Source organism: Vicia villosa, linkage group LG2 (genome assembly GCF_029867415.1).
Source record: "Vicia villosa cultivar HV-30 ecotype Madison, WI linkage group LG2, Vvil1.0, whole genome shotgun sequence".
In the NCBI taxonomy this organism is placed as follows: domain Eukaryota; kingdom Viridiplantae; phylum Streptophyta; class Magnoliopsida; order Fabales; family Fabaceae; genus Vicia; species Vicia villosa.
In genome coordinates, this window is record NC_081181.1 from 201,098,308 (window position 1) to 201,122,476 (window position 24,169).

Consider the following 24,169-nt stretch of genomic DNA (forward strand, 5'->3'; position numbering starts at 1 on the left):
TTCATTAGTATTAGGAAGACAAACAACATATATGTAACACAAGTACAATAGAATACAACAATGTAACAGTTCAGTGGATAACCAAATTCCAGTTGATAACTGTATCTAAAAACATAGCTGATGTATTAATATTTAATTTTGACCTTGCAATTTCCCACTTCTTCACACTAAAATGTGTGGTTATTTTCACTATACTATTTTACCTTATAAAATAAAACACCAATACTAGAATTACAAATGTGTCCAACATCTTGCCAACTTTTATGACTTTACTAGTGACACATAATTTATTCAATTGCTAATATGCCCTCCAATCCAAAATCAATTAACAAGTCTGGAATTCTTTCTGATCTTCCCATTAGTCCCAGTGAGAGGACTGAGTCTACTCAACTTTATCATAGCAGCAACAAAGTCATTGAAAAAAGTAGCACAATTAGTACTATAACTCGTGACCAAACTATCTTGAGATCCATTATTGAAAAGAACTCGATCAGAAAATAATAGTCCTTTCTTAGAAAACAGATCTTTATAGTAATTGTTGTCAAAAGTAGTTGGAGTGAGAGTATCAAGAGGTGCTAAATTGGCGCACCACCAGAACTGGACAAGTTGTTTTTCTTAAGGTGGCAAAGTTTTGGTCAATGTTGGTTTCATTGTATACGCGAGTTCTGAAAAATCTACACTTTCCTTGGCCCATGGTGTGTGCACCTGAAAGGACAGTAAGATCGTTTAATGTTAGACATTTATTTTTAAACATTGTAGTGGGGGTTGATAGGTCAAACGTCGGTCCAGGGATTTGACTATTGGCTGTACTTTAGCTTGCTATTCTAAAACCTCTTCTTCAGAGTGGTACTATCCATGAAAGTCCTCCAAGCTATAAATAAATCAATTTTAATGAGTTATTGAGATTCAGAAAGTGATGATCAATCAAAACTGAAAGTAAAAAAAATAAGCATACTAGAAAACTCCATCTCTTGCTGCAAGAGATAGAATATAAGCACAAGAAACAGTGGCATTACAAGAAGCTTCAACACTGGTTTTAATGGCATCAATCACTTTGAAACCCCTAGCTGTATTTTTGTTAGGTGCTGCATTTTTCTCACCAGTAAAAGTCTCACTATCATCTAATAAGATTGATCCATTGCATCCCTACAAAAATAATATTCTCACATGTTAATATAGTTTTATGAATGTCTTGTATATACAAGTAGTATGAATTATTAGGTGAAAAATGAGTACACGGTGGTTGTCCAAGACTTATTGACTATTTAATAATAAAATAAAAAACAATACAGTGCGTGCGTGCATGTGCGATTGGATGTTATATTATGTTCATAATTTTAGCATAATTACATAAATTATTAATCATGTATAACACACTACATTATATTAAAACAACATATATATGTAACATAAATACATTATAAAAGAAGTAGGAAAGTAAAATAAAGAGAAAAGGAACAATGATTCATTTGATTCCGATATAAAAATACTTTGCTTCATTCATTAGTATTAGGAAGACAAACAACATATATGTAACACAAGTACATTACAACACAACAATGTTACAGTTCAGTTAATAAATACACTTCAGTTTATAACTGTATCTAAAAACATAGCTGATGTATTAATATGTAATTTTGACCTTGCAATTTTCCACTTCTCCACACTAAAATTCGTGGTTATTTTAACTATATTATTGTACCTTATAAGTAAAACACTAATACTATAATTGCAAATGTGTCCAAGATCTTGCTAACTTTTATGACTTTACTAGTGACACATAAATTATTCAATTGCTAATATGCCCTCCAATCCAAAACCAATTAACAGGTCTGCAATTCTTTCTGATATCCCCATTAGTCCCAGTGAGAGGACTGATTCTACTCAACTTTATCGTAGCAGCAACAAAGTCATTGAAAAAAGTAGCACTATTAGTATTATAACTCGTGACCAAACTATCTTGAGATCCATTATTGAAAAGAACTTGATCAGAATGGGATAGTCCTTTTTTAGTAACAAGATCTTTAAGTAATTGTTGTCAAAAGTAGTTGGAGTGAGAGTATCAAGAGGTGCTAAATGGGTGTCACCACCAGAATCTGGACAAGTTGTTTTTCTTAAGGTGGCAAAGTTTGGGTCAATGTTGGTTTCGTTGTATAAGCGAGTTCTGAAAAATCTACACTTTCCTTGTCCTATGGTCTGTGCACCTGAAAGGACAGTAAGATCATTTAATGTTAGACCTTTATTTTTACACATTGTAGTGAGGGTTGATAAGTCAGATGCCGGTCCAGGGATTTGACTGTGGCTGCACTTTGGCTTGCTGTTATAGCATCTCTTCTTATGAGTGGTACTATCCATGAAGGTCCTCCAAGCTATAAAAAATTTAATTTCAACGAGTTATTGAGATTCTGAAAGTGATGATCAATCAAAACTGAAAGTAAAAACAATAAGCATACCAGAAAAACTCCATCTCTTGTTGCAAGATCTAGAATATCAACACAAGAAACATTGGCATTACAAGAAGCTTCAACGCTGGTTTTAATGGCATCAATCAATTTGAAACCCCTAACTGTATTTTTGTTTGGTGCTGCATTTTTCTAACCAGTAAAAATCCTAGTATCATCTAATAAGATTGATCCATCGCATTCTTACAAAAATAATATTCTCACATGTTAATATAGTTTTATGAATGTCTTGTATACAAAAGAGTATCAATTATTAGGTGAAAAATGAGTACAAGGTGGTTGTCCAAGACTTAATGACTATTTAACAATAAAATAATGAAACAATACAGTGCGTGCGTGCATGTGCAATCGGATGTTAAAATTTGTCCATATTCCATTGAAAAACTACGTTTTTATTGAATTCACCACACACTTCTTGCTATCAACTTTGCATTACAAAGCCTTTATATAGGCTTGAAGGAAACTGATTGAGAATACAAATAGGTTTAGAATCAAGATGAGGAATCTTTGGTTCTCTCAATCTTAATGATACAACTCTACCATAAATCTAAATAAAGACAATCATTATAATGTGATAGTTACACTTCTTTCATAATGCTTACTAAAGATAGTGGTGGTTACAACACATTAATTTTAACATAATTACCTAAATTATTAATCATGTATAACACGCTACAATATATTAAAACAACATATATATGTAACACAAATACATTATAAAAGATGTAAGTAAGTAAAAGAAAGAGAAAAGGAACAATGATTCATTTGATTCCGACATAAAAGTACTTTGCTTCATTCATTAGTGTTAGGAAGACAAACAACATATATGTAACACAAGTACATTACAATACATCAATGTTACAGTTCAGTTGATAAATACACTTCAGTTTATAACTGTATCTAAAAACATAGCTGTTGTATTGATATGTAATTTTGACCTTGCAATTTTCCACTTCTCCACACTAAAACGTGTGGTTATTTTCACTACACTATTTTACCTTATAAAATAAAACACCAATACTATAATTGAAAATGTGTCCAAGATCTTTCTAACTTTTATGACTTTACCAGTGACACATAAATTATTCAATTGCTAATATGCCCTCCAATCCAAAATCAATTAACAATTCTGCAATTCTTTCTGATCTCCCCATTAGTCCATGTGAGAGGACTTATTCTACTCAACTTTATCATAGCAGCAACAAAGTCATTGAAAAAAGTAGGACTATTAGTACTATAACTCGTGACCAAACTATCTTGAGATCCATTATTAAAAAGAACTTGATCAGAATGGAATAGTCCTTTCTTAGCAACAAGATCTTTATAGTAATTGTTGTCAAAAGTAGTTGGAGTGAGAGTATAAAGAGGTGCTACATGGGTGTCACCACCAGAATCTGGATCAATTGTTTTTCTTAAGGTGGCAAAGTTTGGGTCAATGTTGGTTTCATTGTATATGCGAGTTCTAAAAAATCTACACTTTCCTTGGCCTTTGGTGTGTGCACCAGAAAGGACAGTAAGATCATTTAATGTTAGACCTTTGTTTTTAAACATTGTAGTGAGGGTTGATAGGTCAGATGTCGGTCCAGGGATTTGACTGTGGCTGCACTTTGGCTTGCTGTTATAACATCTCTTCTTCCGAGTGGAACTATCCATGAAGGTCCTCCAAGCTATAAATAAATTAATTTCAATGAGTTATTGAGATTTTGAAAGTGATGATCAATCAAAACTGAAAGTAAAAAAAAAAAAGCATACCAGAAAAACTCCATCTCTTGTTGCAAGAGCTAGAATATCAACACAAGAAACAATGGCATTACAAGAAGCTTCAACGCTGGTTTTAATGTCATCAATCACTTTGAAACCCCATAACTGTATTTTTGTTAGGTGCTGCATTTTTCTCACCAGTATCATCGAATAAGATTGATCCATCGCATCCCTACAAAAATAATATTCTCACATGTTAATATAGTTTTATGAATGTCTTGTATGCAAAAGAGTATTAATTATTAGGTGAAAAATGAGTACCAGGTGGTTGTCCAAGACTTATTGACTATTTAACAATAAAATAAAGAAATAATACAGTGCGTGCGTGCATGTGCGATCAGATGTTATAATTTGTCCATATTTCCATAGATGGACTACCAAGAAATATAAGAAACAAATAACTACACTTATGTTATAGGTGTTTGTCCTTAGTTTTGTTTTGTGCATAGACGTTGCTTTTTGTGGCTGAATCGTGAGCGATCGCCGTGTATATATCGTCTTTTGAATTAATCAAATTTTATTGGTTAAAAAAAACATAATAAGATCTATCAATCATAAAAATTGGAGAACCCTTAGTACACTTGTACTTACATAGGCGTTGCTTTTGTAATTTTTCTATTATTGCCAGCGTTACCAAATTATTTGTGATACTCTCTATAGTTTCTCTCTTTGCATGTTGCACCAATGCACAACTTGTTAATATAACTTCTATGGTAGAACTTGTCCTAGTCTTGAAACAAATGTTCGTAATACAATGATCAGTGCTATCAAAACTGAAGCCAGAATTGGTGCTTCCATGACTGCTTTGTTAATGTAAGATAATCTTCAAATATCATTTATTTATGCATTATAGTTATTATTTAATTCTACTTTAATGTCACGGACTGTAATTTTTCTTAACATGTGAGTTTTATTTTTTTGTTTATGGTGGTAGGGATGTGAGAAAAATGCTGGACCTAACAAAAACTCAGCTAGAGGTTTTGAAGTGATAGATACAATTAAAACCAACGATGATGCTTCTTGCAATGCCACTGTCTCTTGTGCTGACATTCTAGCACTTGCAGCTAGAGATGGAGTTTTCCTGCTGTGTTTGTGTTTTTTTTTTCTACTATTATTTTGATTCATCGTCGCGCCTTGTAATTAATTCTCAAAAAATTTTCTATATAGCTTGAATGACCGTCATGGATAGTTTGACTTGGAAGGAGAAATGCCAGAATAGCTAATCAAAGTGCAGCAAACAACGAAATCCCTGGACCAACATCTAACTTATCTATCCTTACATCCATGTTTGCCAACAAAGGTCTAACAATAAGATTATTTATTGTTAGACCTTTGTTGGCAAACATGGATGTAAGGATAGATAGGTTAGATGTTGGTCCAAGGATTTTGCTGTTTGCTGCACTTTGATTAGCTGTTCTGGCATCTCTCCTTCTAACTTGAATTGTCCATGTCGGTCTTCCAAACTATATAGAAAATTTATTGAGAATTAATTACAAGGCGCGACCATGAATAATGTACATCTTGGGTTCAGATTTAATAATTTAATAATTTATGTTTGTAGTTCCATAAGCACTTTGCTAATTTATGATGAATAAATAATCTTCATACGGAGAATTTCTAGTAAAAATATAATTAAGGTCATGCAAAGAGACATTATATCCAACTTTAATTTGTTCTTAAATTTTGGTTTGGTAATTATTTAAAACATAACAAGTCTTTATATTTTAAAAAATTCTAAGTTTTGCTAATCAAATCAAATTAGAGTTGGACACATCTTAGGGTTGGGTTGAGCCGAGTCTTTTGATCTACTGATATTTATAATATTTGAATACTTTACTAAACATAAATAAAATTTGTATACGGAACAAAAAATCTAATATTAATTTAAATATTTTTATATACAAAAAATGGTATTTATGATCTAAATATTTTGATAAAAAATGGTATACGGGAACAAATCTTTTATTGATTTAAATATATATTAAAATTTACTATTGATCCAAATATTTTTTTAAACGATACCTAAACAAAAATAATATTTGTATATGAAAAAAATTATTATTGATCTAAAAATTTTTATATAAAAAATGGAATTTATGATCAAATTTCTTTTGATAAAAAATTGGTATATGAAAAAAAAATCTATTATTGATCTAAATATTTTTATATACGAAAATTTAATATTGATTCAGATATTTTTGATAACAATACTTAAACAAAAATTATATTTGTACACGGGAACATAAAGTTATTGATCAAAATATTGATTATTAATGGGACATGAATTACTGTTTAAAATATTTTTTTATTAAATATACATTCATTATTATTTTTTCACGGATAATCAGTCATTTATGAATGGTTTAAACTTCCTTTATCCGACAACCGCATACCATAGTGCCTTGTTTTTGTAAGGGTTGCACCCCTAGTGCGAACTTTTCAATCAATTGCTTATTAAAAAAAAAAAGAACTATAGTTAAAAAAACTTATAGTGTATTACAGTATTATTTCTATCTTCATCAAAAGCATTGATTAAGGAATTGATAGCTAAAAGACTTTATTTGTTTTATTTATGTCAACTTTTGCTATTTTATACACCAAAAAAGGTTGATAGATGATACTCATGTATTAAAGAGATATGTAATGCTAATATGACACACAAAACCAAAACTATACGCGTGTCTTATTTGGATTATCTTCAATTCATACATGCACTCTCCTAATATTCCATTTCGTTTTGTTTGTGTTTTAACTTTTGTCTCCAAATCTCATTGCATTACGTGCTCTCCACACTATTTTCTTTCAATAAATAGATATCATGGGAAAACTATGTACTAGTACCATATAATTTTTACTAAGGTTAAAATTATAAACTAACTAATTGAATTTCTAATAATAACTAAAATTAGCAGTTGGATTTGTTTATAAATTTGAAATGATATAGAAAATATTTGATTAATCTTTTTAATTAATTTATAGGAATAAAATTGAGATATAAAATGATAAGTTACACATAACTAGAAATAGTTTAATAAAATAAGTTATAAATGGCTAGAAATAGTTTATTAAAATAAGTTATAAACTGATAGTATATATTATAAATTAATGAGGAAATGACACCTATCAAAATGATTCTTTTGCCCTTCAAATGATAGAAAGATGAAAAAATCAGTACTGTTTAAGGTGTCCAATATTATATTGAAAAATACTGGTGGAGTGCAACCCACACCTCACCTCTTAAATGTTTCTTTCTTTTATTTGGAAGTCATTCACGTGATAAAAGGTAAAGAAATTGAGAGCTTATACGTGTGGAATTTTCTTTTAAATAACTAAGTTTTAAAAAGAAATACCAAAATCAATCAAGTTTTCAGTTTATTTACCAAATTGTTTAGGTTTGGATACCGTAAAGGGTGTGAGCGCCATATCATTTGGCGCATTAGTTTGCTATATGCCAAACCATTTGGCGCAAACTAATGCAAATTAGGGCAAAATGATTTAAGCCAAATCATTTGGCGCATTAGGGCAGCATGCAACACATAGGCGCCATTTGGTATGACTCCTATGTGTTGGGGTATTTTATTTAAAAAAATATCTGTTTTGTGTTTTTTCGCGCAACCCACACCTCACCTCTTAAATGTTTCTTTCTTTTATTTGGAAGTCATTCACGTGATAAAAGGTAAAGAAATTGAGAGCTTATACGTGTGGAATTTTCTTTTAAATAACTAAGTTTTAAAAAGAAATACCAAAATCAATCAAGTTTTCAGTTTATTTACCAAATTGTTTAGGTTTGGATACCGTAAAGGGTGTGAGCGCCATATCATTTGGCGCATTAGTTTGCTATATGCCAAACCATTTGGCGCAAACTAATGCAAATTAGGGCAAAATGATTTAAGCCAAATCATTTGGCGCATTAGGGCAGCATGCAACACATAGGCGCCATTTGGTATGACTCCTATGTGTTGGAGTATTTTATTTAAAAAAAAATCTGTTTTGTGTTTTTTCGCGCAAAGTTTTTGATTCCGGTCTTTTATTTTCGTAAAAACGTCCGATAAACCGATTTCGTAAAATTCTTATTAACCCTAAAAAATGTTTGCGTTGTCGATTTCGGTTTTTTAATAAAGCATACTTTATTGATGAAAGACTAAAGAAAGGTTACAAGAGGTGGTAAACAAAATTGATACATTGTCGTAAAAATAAATTACAAAGTAGATTAAATTTGCAACGAGGTCGAACCATGACTAGGACATTTATTTTTATTGTGCCCCACTTGACGATAAATGTTGCATTTTCTTTCCATTTTGTCGTGGACGTCCATTTCAGTTCTAATCCGCGTACTACTGGGGCGACCCTTTTTCTTTCGCCACATTGCGTCATTATGCCTAACTACCTCCCCATCATACTCAGGCCAGTAATCCTCCTTGGCTACCACTGGAAACGCAACACTATAAACTCTGAGCAATGTCTGAGCCTTGTAAATTGGAGACAGTAGTGATATTGCGTCGCAGTGCGCAAATGCACATGCCGCTATGACATGTGAGCAAGGCATACAGAAAGTTTGAAATTTCCACAGTCGCACCAATGGTCGTCTAGCAGAACCCGATATTGTTGTCTTGGAAAACCCTCATTGTGGTCAATTGTTTCGCGAACACTGAAGGTGCGGTTGAATCGATCGAAAGCAGTTACTTGATGAGTGTTTGCTTTTGCCGATTGCTCTTGCATAAATTTCATGCAACTATCACTAAATAATTGAACCGATTCTCTAACATCACTCCACTTCTTGCCTCTCTTTGAGAATAGCGAAGCCATCCTAAAGTAGGTTGCCTCCACTAGTGCATTGATAGGAAGGTTACGAATGCCTTTGAAAACTCCATTCATAGATTCTACCAGATTTGTCTTCATGTGGCCCCATCGCACGCCGTTGTCATAAGCCCTTGTCCATTTCTCCCTAGAAAGGTTATCTATCCAAGTTCCCGCATCTGGAATTGTCAGTACAATCTCACTCCAATAATGCTGGAATGTAGGTTGGGTTAATGCATAACCAGCATTGACCAGGGCCTTTCTGAGTTGCCTATCCTTGATCTCCCGCATGAAGTTCTGGGAAATATGCCTATTAATTCATTGAAATATGCGTTGAACATTTGATTGAACTGTAAAGAAATTACACAAATCAAAGAAACTGCGACATCTAAGAAATTACAACGGTTAAAACAATGTCTTCTCTGTCCTACATCATCCGAGTGCATTGGATGTCATCCTCCATATTCTCCCACCAACGTTGCCTTTCAAGTACAACACCACCCCTTGTTCTAAGCCTCTTGATACTTCTGATCTCTTCGCCGGGATTGTACTCCCCATCCAAAAACCTCAGGATAGTCCTTTTGAGTTGGTCCATGGAATGGATATTCTAAAGCATAACTGGCATGGGAGGTTTGACGGGAGAGAATATGACATGCCCGTTCCTTCTACGATACTCCGGTTGATAGTCGAGCCGCTTCACGGGTGGTGGAGGCTCTGATCTCCGATGCGCGTCATCTGGCTTAATGCGAGATCTCATCCTTAATTTGCGTGTGTAGTTTTTCACACATAAGAAACCCTAATTTATAGATGGACGCACGCCTATCTTACTGTCCCTAACACAGACGGTATGGGACATCAGGATAGCTTCATTACAAGACAAAACAGAAACCCTAATTTTCAAAAAATTAGGGTTTCCTAGAAGGCGCCATACCATATGGCGCATAGGAAGAAATTTTTCCAGGAAGGCGCCATACCAAATGGCGCATATGTATTGCACCTTTAGTGAATGCGCCAAATCATATGGCGCATATGTAGATGTGCCACAATTAGTGGTCCCTACCTGTCACGCTTGCGTCTGAATGATTCATGTCTGTTGCATGCGTCTGAAACGATTCCAGCAAGTTCCTATGATCTGAAATGATTCCTGCTACTATTGCATGCATGCCACACTATCCTGTCACCTACTTCTACTATTGCATGCATGCCACCCTATCCTGTCACCTACTTCTGCTCTGCATGCATGTCACCATGTCCTGTCACCGAAAGCTATGCTGCATGCCACCCAATTCTGCACAGGCAACACCTAGCACAATTGAATGTGTTAACATGTCCAACATGCAACATGTTACCGTTTCAGCCTTCTCACTACATATACTAGCTTGGCCTCTGCATATTTCTCATCACCATCACTCATTTACTCTCACCAAAATCATTTTGTTTTCAAATTCCAAATTTCCAGTCTGGAAGCATGTCTCTCTTAACCATGGGAAATGCCCACCGAGGAACCAGGGAAAACATCGAAACATATGTAAGTATTTTACTTATAGTTACAAGCCTATTATGTTATAACTGCATCGTCGCTCCAGATGAACATTTAAAACCATATTTACGATTTGTTGGTTTCGAGGCCATCGGCAGTATCGCAGAGTCATCCATAGATCACAAATTTGTTTTGGCCTTGTTAGAACGTTAGAGGCCGGAGACCCACACATTCCATCTTCCAACAGGGGAGTGCACAATAACCCTGGAGGATGTACACATGTTGTTAGGCCTTCCAGTAGACGGTAAGGCCATTAATGGTTGTGTAATGCAAGCCAATTCTCTTTGCCAACAGGAATTGGGTATAGATCTGATAGAGGGAGACACAGGTTCTAGGGGACAGGGGGTAAACCTCAATAACTTAAAGATATATTATAGGGACTTTCAATTGAACGACGATTCTTCCAAAGAAACGATACTCATGAAAACCAGGTGTTACCTGATCTTGCTCTTTGGAAATGTTTTATTTCCAGACAGTACCGGTAACACCGTAAATTTTATGTATTTATGTTTGTTAATTGATTTTAATAGAGTGGTTCAATATAGTTGGGAGTCTGCTGTCCTGACTATGTTGTACCAATCCCTTTGCAAGAATGCAAAAAACGATTCTTGTACATTCTATGGATGCGCTCTATTGGTGCAAGTTTGGGGGTGGTAGAGAATGCCTATACTGGCCCTAGTAAACAGAACCAACTGGACCTCCCCATATGCAATGATGTAATTTTTTAATTCATATTTTTAATGCAAAATAATTTGATTAGGGTTTACTTTAACTGACACATTTAAATTGCGTTTTAGATTTTGCGTGAAAAAGATGGACTTCACGAAAAATACGCGGTCAAATATCACGATGTACCGCCAGCTGATTGATCACTTACGACCCGAGGATGTATAATCTCCAATCTTTTCCTCTTTTATAAGTGTCTTTTTTATAAATATTTGACCGAAATAATGTATAAGTCTTATGCATGCAGTTTATCTGGAGACCATATCTGGAATGCGATCATGAACCAAGAGGCGCAGATGCAGCTATTTGGACTGCAAAAACTTGCATCATTAGGTACAACATCATCGAGATGCATCATAGTGACCGGGTCAAACTCTAGTTCGGGATGCATCAAGGTATACCTGATCCTCCAATTGACTTGGGAGTATGGCATCTTAAACGAGTAAACCATCAGTGGAATCATCAAAATTGGAAGGATTACGCTCCCGAATGGCGCCAGATGTGGAAAGACTGTTGCCAATATGTCCTCAACTTCCCCGTGAGTGATTGTGAGATGAAACCGTCCGCACAGTACATGAGTTGGTACCGTACCGTTACCACCCCTAATTTATTTGTGGCGGATCCGTTCTACTTGATAGGCCCCCGCCTTCACAACTATACCCTACCACAACAACAACAACAAGAACACCAACAAGAACAACAACAACGAGAACAACAACAAGAAGAACAATATCAGTACACCCAACAACAACAAAATCTGTTCCAGACTCCGTCCCATTCCAACCGCAACTACCGCCAACAAAATCTCTTCCAAACGCAGTCCCAACCAAACAATCCAGCTGAGAGCCAACACCAGCACACAAGCCAATACCAGACCCATTCACAACCACTTGGCTTGCAAGGTACTCAAGGTCGTTCGGCCAAAACATTGAGGCTGGTATGTCAAGGCTCCGTCTAAGTCCTGACGAGGGTCCACATGCTGAATCATCTCACCACGGTACACCCTTTGGGTTTCCAACACCGTCCAATCAATTTGGGCTTTATCAAGGTAGTACAAGAGCTGCTGGGTGTTACTTTCCGGAAGTCGTACCCCAACCTACTCCCCCACCACCATTTAGCATTTTTGAGGGCTTGGGTAACCGACTTTACGACAGTCGGTTTCTGGGAAATTATGGTGGCGTTGACGAATTCATTGACAACGACCATCGGAATAACACAATTCCAGGCCCAGCTACTCAATCACAACAAGAACCACGAAGGGGTAGGGGTGGTCCTAGGGTTCGCGGCGGTGTCAACGACCGTCCTCAACGTGTGATAACAAGACCTCAGTGCGGAACAAATGGGCATCTTGGCGATGGAAGACATTAGGCATTGTATCCAAACCCTAAAAGTAATAAAATTTGTTATTTTCGATTTTTTTATATAGACCCGTTGTTTCGATTTCTATTACCGGATGTCAAAATAGGTCTCTAAATGTTAATTAGAAAAATAAAAAAAAATAAAAATAAAAATAAACATGGCATTATGCGCCATTTCAATTGGCTTAATAAAAAAAACCTAGTGCGTCATTTCATTTGGCGCAAATGTATGTCCAATTAGGGCAAGCCAAACGAAATAGCGCATTCATCTATTTTAACTTCTTCTACGCCATTTCATTTGGCGCATACACCTTTTGGGCATCCCAAACCTAGACACTTTGGTAAATAACTTGAAATGTGGTTTTTTTGGTTTTTTTTTTTAAAATTTGAATATTTTAATTTTTTTTTCTATACGTGTGGTTAAGGAATTATGCTAAAAAAAGCTTATACTATATTATAGGAAAGGCTTGATCATATCTTTTATCTTCATCAAAAGCACTAATTAAAGAATTGAGAGCTAAAATACTGGGTAATACCCTCAACTACCATCATCCTAAATGCATTTGATCCAAAAAGCTTTGATTTTATTTATGTCAACTTTTGTAATTTTACATATACCAAAAAAGGTTCTATTTTGTTTGTAGGGTGCTATGTGTGAAAACATTATCAAATGAAGTTCTACATCAATTTGATATTATTAAGTTTAAATGCTAAGCTAATTGTCCTAAGGATATCAATAACACAACAAGAATAATCATTCTCCCTTCACTACAAGAAAATGTCAGATTAGCTACCGTAATTTAGCTACCAACTATATCTGCGGTTATTCTCAGGTTTTGATGGTGAAGTTCAACTACGAATAATATTTTTTCTAGTTATTATATTATATTATTTATTTCTTTATAGTAAATATATAACATTAAAAAAAGACTTGTGCCTTCAATCGAGATACACTTGTTTTCTCTCTCTTAATTTTGAGAAACACATGTACTTTCTCTCTCCAAATATTCTGAAACTCGTATCACTCTCTACTCGAATAGACTAAATGACAATATAATTTCTTATACTATTTATCGAGTCTGCTATTTAACTGCTCCTACTATATATACTTGGTTCATAGAATGGTATACTTATTACTCCTAAACTAATATATGTATCATTCCTAATAATATATCCACTTATAAACTAGAAAATATAACTATTCCTAATGGCAATATCTTTATCATAAGCTTGCATATATATATATATATATATATATATATATATATATATATATATATATATATATATATATACCGCTGTTTGTCAATTCCACTGATACTGCACTGTCTGCAATATGAAGAAAATATATATACATACTACTGTTCAATTGGAATCATCACTTCACTACCTAACGATGTGCCCCGCGACACACTTTAGGTGCCATTTGGCACACACAATTTAAGGGGTGTGCCCCTCGGCACACATCCCTTCCGCCCGACACCTCTTCATCTCTGTTACGCAATTTTCTTTAATTACTCAGTTTTCCTTCGTTTTTCATTCCAGACTTTTATCAACAAATTAATCACAGAACCCAATTTTCCACGAACAACAATATAATTTCACATGGATAGTAAAATTTTATGGAGACAATAACATATAAAACAATTGTTTTGCAACCCAATTACACAAACACAGAGACAATTTCATATAAGCCTAACCCCCACATATCATCCATCATATACCTAGTTATATAGCAAGAACCTCACCCTTACCTTGGATTGAAGGTTGCTTTATAATTTTCTCCGATTGAATTCTAGATTTTTCTTGCCCCTTTTTGTTTCTCCATCCTCTCCTCTGCCTATGCCTCTGCCACCTCCTCTGTCTCTACCACCTCCTTAGCCTCTACCACCTTTTTTCCCACTCGTCCTGGCGCGATGTCCGTGATACACAAGTGGACCATGTGCCATCGCAATCATGTTATCCACTACACGCCTTCCACTAGACCCCTCCGAGAAGAAACCGGCCTCATTGTCTGCATGCCCCATGTAAACTATCTGACAACAACGAGGAAGCACATCTTGAGTGTGGTCCAACTGAGAATGTTGCTATTCAAATATCTCCTAATGAGATGGTCTAGACGGTGATCCTTATACAGTGGGCACCATGTAGGGGTGTGAGACGGTGCCATCAATGCAGCTCCAGTCTCTCTCCGCTCTGATCGTTGGAGCCTCGTCCGATACCATGTTGTTCTGATAGTTAGTAAAGATCTCACCTATATGCCTACGGGTCAAGTCGTTAGGAGCAGAGACAATAAGAAGAAACACGAGGATGTAACTGATCTCGACCGAGGCTGTTACCGATTTCACAAAAGCCCTTCAGACCAGAGGCAGTAAGGATATCCTGGAACAACACCTCTCGTGGCTGCTCCAAAGATAACATCTCATGCCCATGTTTATAAAACTTCTGGGCCTCACGCCACTGAAAATTTCCAACGAAAACAATGTTAATAAGAAACAATGTTACAGATAATAATTTTCCAATGAAAAAAAAGAAGAAATAATCTGTGTAATGTTACCTCTCAATCCCAGACATGTCTTGGAGTATGCTCGGCGTAACCTGTCAGCAGGGACATATCGGATGGACCCCTCCGAAAAACCTTCAGGTGCATCCTCATCGTCATCAGCATCCTCCTATGGTGGGTCATCACCCTCTGGAGGTGGCGCCAGATCAACATCATCTGTAGGAAGTGGGATAAAATATCCTGACGAGGCATGCGGGACGGGGCATGTGATGAACCCTCACCAGCATCCCAACGCCTTCGGGATGAAGAATGGATAAAGGTTGTGCACTAGGCTGTGGACTAGGTTATGCATTAGGTGTAGCCTCAACTGCAGACTCTCCTGGAACAACTGAAACATATGCACCGACTCCTACTACAACTTCCTGGCTCCGTGCACGTCGGACGGATGCATGTTGTGCAACCCATCCATGTATCAATTGGTCCTCTCTGTCAGCCATAAAGTCTACAACGTATAACCAATAAATTTGAATTAGATACAAATAAATTAAAAAAACAAAAAGAATAAAAAGAAACAAAATTTACTTTCAGATATATACATATGAAAAACTTCCGTAGACACAACATATGGGTTGTTCTGGGGATGCATCTACGGAAATACCTTAACATTAACTTGTTCCATAGATGAACCTCTGAAACCTTCTAAAACCTCAACAGTCACGACAATGGCGTCTCTAACCATGAAAATTGATTTTTGAAGCCTTGATCGTCCGTTTAAGACAACAAACAATACCTACATTGTCTCTAAATTATGTTTCTAAGACTATCTAAGGATTTTACCCCTAAAAGTATATTCTAACTCTTTTACGAGAAATACTCGAAAATATTTCAGAAACTCAAAAACTTACCGATTATATTGAGTTTTTAATGTTTTGGAGTGTCTTGATCGTTGAAGTTGATGTTCTCTGTCGAACTCGAATGAAAAAATCAAGTTTGGTGGAAATAAATTTTGGAGGTTTGAGAGAGATTGAAGATGAAAAGTGAAGAATGAGGGAGGAGAAGAGACTCAGGCGTGAATATATCAAGAAAGGTTCTGGAGATACATAACAAGAAATATTTCGTAGATACACCTCCGAAATAAACCAACGTTAATTAGAAAAAGGTGCATCCGGATATACACCTCCAGAAGCAAGGGGTATTTTTAGAAGCGCGCATGGTGCTTAAGAACCCCAAAAAATATACTATTCCCTAATAAAAACCATTACGAGCCAGGGCCCAAAAGTTTCCCTAGCCACGTACAGTCCTCTTCCAACTCAACAAACAAGAGCACATGATCCACATTACTGATAGCAACCCCATTAGAGTGATACTAGGTAAACCTACTTCCTAAATTTACTTTTTTGTCTATTCTATGTATTAAGTTTTAATAAGTACTTATAATTTATTATGAAGATTGTCCTTTATGTCAAAAAAGGATATGTGCTTGACATAATCATTCTTAATATATGGTAGTTTGACAAAAAAGTATTTTGTTTCTTAATCATAGTACTCATTTGTGATGAGCTTGAATTTGAATTTATTGAAATATTAGGTTATATGAACTATAAAATAGTCATCAACTATTTGTAGTTATAGTAGTATACAAAGAAGTGAGTATATAAATGAAATAATCGAATAAAATGTTTTTTTCTAATTGAATTACCTAAATCATTAATCATTTATAACAGGCTACAATATATTAAAACAACATATATATGTAACATAAATACATTATAAAAGATGTAAAAGAGAGAGAAAAGGAACAATGCACCATTTGATTCCAGCATAGAAGTACTTTGATTCATTCATTAATATTAGGAAGACAAACAACATATATGTAACATAAGTACATTACAATACAACAATGTTACAGTTCAGTTAATAAATACACTTCAGTTGATAATTGTATCCAAAAACATAGCTGATGTATTAATATGTAATTTTGACCTTGCAACTTTGTACTTCTCCACACTAAAATGTGTGGTTATTTTCAAAATACTATATGATCTTATAAAATAAAACACCAATACTATAAGTGCAAATGTGTCCAAGATATTGTCAATTTTTATGACTTTACCCATTATTTATTCAATTGCTAATATGCCCTCCAATCCAAAATCAATTAACAAGTCTACAATTCTTTCTGATCTCCCCATTAGTCCCAGTGAGAGGACTGATTCTACTCAACTTTATCATAGCAGCAGCAAAGTCATTGAAAAAAGTAGCACTATTAGTACTATAACGTGTAACCAAACTATCTTGAGATCCATTATTGAAAAGAACTTGATCAGAATGAAATAGTCCTTTCTTAGCAACAAGATCTTTATAGTAATTGTTGTCAAAAGTAGTTGGAGTGAGAGTATCAAGAGGTGCCAAATTGGTGTCACCACCAGAAACTGGACAAGTTGTTTTTCTTAAGGTGGCAAAGTTTGGGTCAATGTTGGTTTCATTGTATATGCGAGTTCTGAAAAATCTACACTCTCCTTGGCCTATGGTGTGTGCACCAGAAAGGACAGTAAGATCATTTAATGTTAGACCTTTGTTTTGAAACATTGTAGTGAGGGTTGATAGGTCAGATGTCGGTCCAGGGATTTGACTGTTAGCATCACTTTGGCTTGCTGTTCTAGCATCTCTTCTTCCAAGTGGTACTATCCATGAGGGTCCTCCAAGCTAAAAATAAATTTATTCCAATGAGTTATTGAGATTCAGAAAGTGATGATCAATCAAAACTGGAAGTAAAAAAAATAAGCATACCAGAAAAACTCCATCTCTTGCTGCAAGAGCTAGAATATCAGCACAAGAAACAGTGGCATTACAAGAAGCTTCAACGCTGGTTTTAATGGCATCAATCACTTCGAAACCCCTAACTGTATTTTTGTTAGGTGCTGCATTTTTCTCACCAGTAAAAGTCGCAGTATCATCTAATAAAATTGATCCATCGCATCCCTAAAAAAAAAAATACCTCACATGTTAACATAGTTTTTAAATTTAAAAAAACATAACCTAAGTAGTAGAATCTTAATAAAGTGGACTTACATTTACAAAGCAATCATGGAAGAACAAGCGAAGTATAGAAGCACCAATTCTTGATTCATTTCTGATTGCACTGGTCATTGTATTGCGTACAGTAGTTTGGAGGCTAGGGCAAGTTGTTGCATAGAAGTTATTAATAAGTTGTGCATTGGTGCAACAAGCTAGAAGAGAAATAATAGAGAGTGTGACACATAATTTAGTAAATGTAGCCATAGAGTTAAATCTACAAATCTTTATAGCTTTAAGCTAACAAAGGAGAGAAGCTAAGGAGGTGTTGTGAAGAAGCATATGAAAGATTAAGCTATATATAGAGGAATTGTGATGGTGCATGCTGCATGCATACAAAAGAAGTTGATAAGAGTCAGACATAGAGGATATGAAAATAATAATTTGTCACAATTTTCAAATTTGACTGCTCATTACGCGCTTAAATTTTTGGAAACAAATGGTGGAGAAAATTTGATATATAAGAACAAGATGGTTGCCCAATAGGAGTTGATTTATTGACTTATACAATAATAAAACAAAGGAAAAAGCTGCAAAAAATGGAAGCTTGTGAAACATTAACCAAAGTTAAAAAAAGATTAAAGTATATGAAGTAGTCGTTGCTGGGTCGACATGCATGTTTAAAAGTGGGAAAAATAGTATTTCATGGTATATTCAATATGTTTTATTTATTTACTTAATTATCATTTTATAATACAAAACTTTTTACTACCATTTAACCGTGTCTAGTATCTATTGAAAAAACATGTCATCATACACATATTGGGAGTTTTTTTTTCATATGCAAGATTAAGTTAATGGGGGTTTTAGGTTATTTGTTAAGGATAAAGGTAAAATTTATAGATATGTCTTATGTTCCAATTTTTGGCACAATTGCTTTCTAGGATAGATTTTTCTAAAGTTCCAATTTTAGTAGGGAGACCATCATTCCAAAGGGATAACCAATATTTTACTCACACTTGACATACCTATATTCTTAATATACAAAAAATTAAATCATATATTTTTTCTTTTATATAATTTTAATTTCTTAAAATTTTAAATTAATATGTGATTTTAAAATTTCATTTTATGTGATAAGATTTCGTTGGAGCTCGTCATTTGGAGTAAATTATCTTAAATTTTATAAGGATAGAAAAAAATTTATCTCTTAATTATCATTTTAAAGTTTAAAATTGTATTAATTACACTTTTATTAAAAATTATCTCTAATTATTTATTACAGAAAAAAGTCAAATAAATTAAAAAATAATTAAAGATCTTATAAATAAAAGAACAAATATTTATCGAAATTTGATCACGTGTACATTTTATTCTTTCGTGAAGTGGGTCGATGTTGTGTTGGGTTATGACTTAAAGAGTAATCACTAGAGCTAGAGCAGTTAAATAAGCTTCAAACCATTAAGTCTTATTTAGTATGCCCTTTAATTATAATTTTCTTCTTCAACTTTTTCTTTACCACAACACATTGCGTCATTATCTCTTTGTGGACACAAGTCAGAGGTTCGATGGACCCTTATTCTTATTTTGAATAATGGTACTAGTAGCCAATAGGTTGGCTTGAGAATTTGTTATGCCATCTAATTATTCTATATCTTACTTTCCATTAAATAATAATATATATATATATATATATATATATATATATATATATATATATATATATATATATATATATATATATATATATATATATATATATATATATATATATATATATATATATATATATATATATATATATATATATATTTATGTATGTATTGCAAAAGAGCGTGGCATGCAAAAGCTCCAATCATCCATTCAACATAAGTAGGTCTATACTAATCATTTGATAATATTATATCATTTTTTATTGTATCATGTCTTTTATTTTATTAGTTTGACCAGTTTATCACTCTAGTTGTATGCATTAGAAAGCAACTTGATTGAAGTTGGGTTAATTAGTCAACACATCTCCAAAGGATATGCTCATCACTAACAACACAATCAACATCCATTTTCCCATTAGCAAGAAACCAAAATATCAAGATATTTAGTTCAAATGCTCAACCAATTATAAATAAAACTAAAAAAAATCACAGTTCGAAAAAGAGTTTATAAATAGAAAATTTCTTTGGCCACCTCCCTATGGGGGTCACCCCCAGCGAAAATTCCAAAATACCCCTGCTTCGGAAGTTCATTTCCGAAAGCATCTTTTTTTTGAAAAAATTGACTTATTTCGGAAGTTTATTCCCGAAATACTGCGATTTCTGCAGATTTATCAAAACACTCCCCCTCCCCCAATCATTTACCCTAAATCAAAACAAAAAGTGGCAAAGGCGAAAATTTGTGCAAACAGAATTCCAAAGCTGCATCAAGGCTCCAATCACACTGCTAAACAACATTCAAAAGCCCTCAATCCTAACACTTTGTAAGTTTTGAAATTTTTAGATCTATTATTGAAATGCATGTTATTTAGGGTTTTAATTGCATAAATGATATATGGTTAGGTTGTTAGTAGTATTTAGGTTGTTTAGAAGCATTTTAATTTGGTTTGAAGTTTGGTTTAGGGGTCTGTCATGGAAGTTGCAGAAAACTCCATCGCAGGGGTGTTTCGGAAGTTCATTTCCGAAAACACGTCCATCCTAGTTTTCGGAAATGAACTTCCGAAATGTATCAGAAGTTCAAATTTTTTTGTTTTTTATTTTGTCTATGCATATTAATCGTTTTCAATTGTTTACAGGAACATGTCAGGCAACCAACCAGCACGCAGGACTGCGTCTTTTAAAGAGGGCGCTAAGGGAAGAAAGGGTTCTTCAAAGAAGGAGGTGAAAGAGGTGAAGGAGGTGAAGGAGGTGAAGGAGGTGAAGGAGAAGAAGAAGCTTTTGACTGGTTCTGCTTCTCGTCCCCTGGGGGTCCATGGCTCGGACGTGCAGGCTCAGCCTTCAGGCGTGATCAACGCTGATGGTTCTGATACTGAGTGGGATGAGGATTGGTATAATTATCTTCATTCGGAGGAGTTCGCTCGTCGGGAAGAATAACGTGTTTTTATTTTGTTTGATGTGTATTTTGTAACGCTCGTCGGGCAGAATAACATGTTTTTGTTTTGTTTGACGTGTTTTGTTTTGTTTTGTTCTGATTTCGGATTGTATCGCACAGTGTTTTTGTATTGGATTTATCATGTTAGTTTTTGGAAGTGGTAACCGGGGTCGGAACATATGACGGAGGAGGTGGATGTTCGAAGGAAGAAGAACCAGAGGTACGTCCACCGCGAGACAAAGGAGCCAATCAATGTAAGCTATAGTTTATCATTATCATTTGGGGACGTCATTTCTAAAAAATCAAGATTAAAAATAATAAGATTTTTTTCCCAATTTTTTGTAATGACGTCCCCTGATGATAATGATAAACTATAGCTTACATTGATTGGCTCCTTTGTCTCGCGGTGGACGTACCTCCGGTTCTTCTTCCTCCGGACATCCACCTCCTCCGTCATATGTTCCGGCCCCGGTTACACCTCCTCCGTCATTTGTTACTTATAGTAGTACGTATTTTTATTAAAAGAATAAAAAAACCTTTTGAAATTTGGAAGCCTTTTTTTCTCCCCACCACTCTCTCATCCCCACCTACCTGTGATCAACAATATGTAACTTTAATTATATGTAATATTATCGTTGTGATCTTCACCCGATTAAATAAAGCGAATTGTTGTTGTTTTTCATTTTCTTCTGTCCAGACATATTTTCGGAAGTTCATTTCCGAATTCCCCAAGGGGGGTGCGTTCGGAGATGAACTTCCGAAACACCACATTTTCTGAAAAAGTAACTTTATTTCAGAGATGCATCTCCGAAATCAATATTTTATATTAAAAAAAACACGTTTTCGGAGATGCATTTCCGAAAACACCTTTTTTAAGAAAAAAAGTACAGTTTCGGAAATGAACTTCCGAAACAAGGGGTATTGTGGTAAATTCACCAGGGGTGGGCAAGAAGGTTAGGAGGTGGGTGAAGAAATTTTCTATAAATAAGTTAGAGTTATCTTTAACTTACAAATCAAATTATAAGAGTTAGATATTGATCCAATCTAAATTTTAAGATCTGATTAGAATTTATTTGTAAATTTGTTTAATCACTTATGTTGTGAAAAACGATGTCAAAAATAAAATATAATAGAAATTAGGGAAGATAAGAAGAAGATAAGAAAAACATAAGAATTGACTATAACTGCTATTCTTTTACTTTCTCTTAAAAAAGATTACAAGTTTACAAGAATAACAAATAACCTCTCTCACCCTAAATTAGGATTTTCAGCTTCAATGATGAGAGACTAGTATGCTATTTATAATAAAACCTAACATACTAACTAATGGGTTTTTTTCCACAAGGCCCATTACACAAGCCAACTTAATAAACAAGCTAACTTAACAAATTAGAGTTTAAACACTAAAACTTAATTTAACATGCTAACAACCCTAGCATCTTCGACACAAGCATGTGAACAATTTTCGACTTCATGCTTAATCCTGTCGAATCAAGAAGCTACCCTTTGACCATACTAGAGTTCGATCCAATATCTCACAACTTACTATTATATTATTATTATTGTGTCACACTTTAAATGTAGAATATTGAGCGCGAGAGTGTGAGAGTCTTATATCGAGTCTTAAGCAATTTCTTATCCAATTTTTTATCCTGACAAAGACGAACATGTTTTTTTTTTTCAAAATCATAAAAGAAGATGACGACACTAAGATAACAACTCTAACCTATTTAACTAAATGTTTAAGTTAAGTGCCAAGTTCATTAAAGGGAATGATAAATTAGAAAGAAGCTTCTTAGAGTTTAAAGTCTATATTGATTTTCTTGAAAATATTTATAAAATCTTTGGGGAAGAAATAAGTGATATTTGAAATCAATTTTTAAAATGGGATAAGTGCGAAACACGTGTGTCGCTAAAGAAAGAAGTAGATGATTTGCATGAAATCCTAGGAAAACTTAATAAGAGTAAAGAGAACTTAGATTTGATCCTATCTAGTCAAAGAGCTTACATTAAAAATAGCTTAGGTTAACCAATCGTTAGTTGGTCCAGTGGTGATTGGCGATGGACTTGGTAGGGAGAACCCCCGCAACTGCGATCGGGAGGGGGGTGGAACCACTTGATGCCAGAACTCGCCCCCGAACCGGACTAAACCGGTGGTATAAAGCCAAAAAAAATAAAAATAGCTTAGGTTATAAACCTAATAAAGATTTAATTAGTAATATCTTTCATGTTAGGAGGAAATATAATGGTCCCGCTTTCAAATGTAATTTCTGTAATAACCTCTTTCATTTGGAATCTTAGTGTTATGAAAAATTAAATGAATTAAGACTGTCTTAAGAAAATAAATCTAGACCTCATAAGGTCACTAACACACCAATAGTACCAAAGGTGAAAATTAATTAATTTTGCAGGAATATTTTGCATTTTTAAAGGAGTTAATTTCAAATTTAAAGATGTAAACATTATGATATTTTGTGTATACCAAATAAAAATGGACTTGATGTTTTTGATCAAGACGATGTTTGGTGGTCTTGATGGTTTTTGATCAAAATAATGGCCTTGATCCTAACAGACCTGGCTCTTCTTAGAAGTTTGAGGTGAAATATCTTTGATGGTCTTATCACTCATGAAAAATTTGAGCCAACCCTTGTGTCAAGTGATTCGACAACGTGATATCATTCTCTTTTCATGGGAAAGACCTCAAAAAATGGTTGAGAATTGGACGTAAAACACTTGATAAAGAACGAAAATCAAAACTCTGATTAAATTCTCTTGCAAGTGATATTTATGTGCTTAGGAAAATTCAATTTATTATTACTAACATTTTGGTTGGAGATAAATATAAATTAAATGAAATATGTCAAGCCAAAAAGAAGAACGATCAAAGCTCAAAGTCACCCAAAGGCCCAAACAGACCAAAAGAGGT

At 34.3% G+C, this 24,169-nt stretch overlaps 1 protein-coding gene and 3 pseudogenes across 1 annotated transcript; all 4 read right to left on the reverse strand.

Annotated features, from left to right (window-relative positions):
• Positions 1–321: 321 nt before the first annotated feature.
• Positions 322–1,504, reverse strand: LOC131651076 (peroxidase-like; annotated as a pseudogene).
• A 285-nt stretch (positions 1,505–1,789) lies between these two features.
• LOC131651077 (peroxidase-like) lies at positions 1,790–3,124 on the reverse strand (annotated as a pseudogene).
• Positions 3,125–3,578: 454 nt separating this feature from the next.
• On the reverse strand, positions 3,579–12,215 carry LOC131651078 (peroxidase P7-like; annotated as a pseudogene).
• Positions 12,216–16,966: 4,751 nt separating this feature from the next.
• LOC131647944 (peroxidase P7-like) lies at positions 16,967–18,485 on the reverse strand. Its single transcript, XM_058917754.1, has 3 exons — positions 18,220–18,485; positions 17,938–18,129; positions 16,967–17,853 (listed from the first exon to the last, which is right to left on the reverse strand). The coding sequence occupies exons 1-3, from the start codon at positions 18,427–18,429 to the stop codon at positions 17,302–17,304; spliced, it is 954 nt and encodes a 317-aa protein (XP_058773737.1). The 5' UTR covers positions 18,430–18,485; the 3' UTR covers positions 16,967–17,301.
• Between the last annotated feature and the right edge of the window lie 5,684 nt (positions 18,486–24,169).

Coding starts and splice junctions, on each gene's coding strand:
- LOC131647944 (XM_058917754.1), bottom strand. CDS start 18,429: ATGGCTACATTTACTAAATTATGTGTCACACTCTCTATTATTTCTCTT. Junction 18,130..18,219: donor TCCATGATTGCTTTGTAAAT/GTAAGTCCACTT, acceptor TTTTTTTTTTAG/GGATGCGATGGATCAATTTT. Junction 17,854..17,937: donor CAAGAGATGGAGTTTTTCTG/GTATGCTTATTT, acceptor ATTTATTTTTAG/CTTGGAGGACCCTCATGGAT.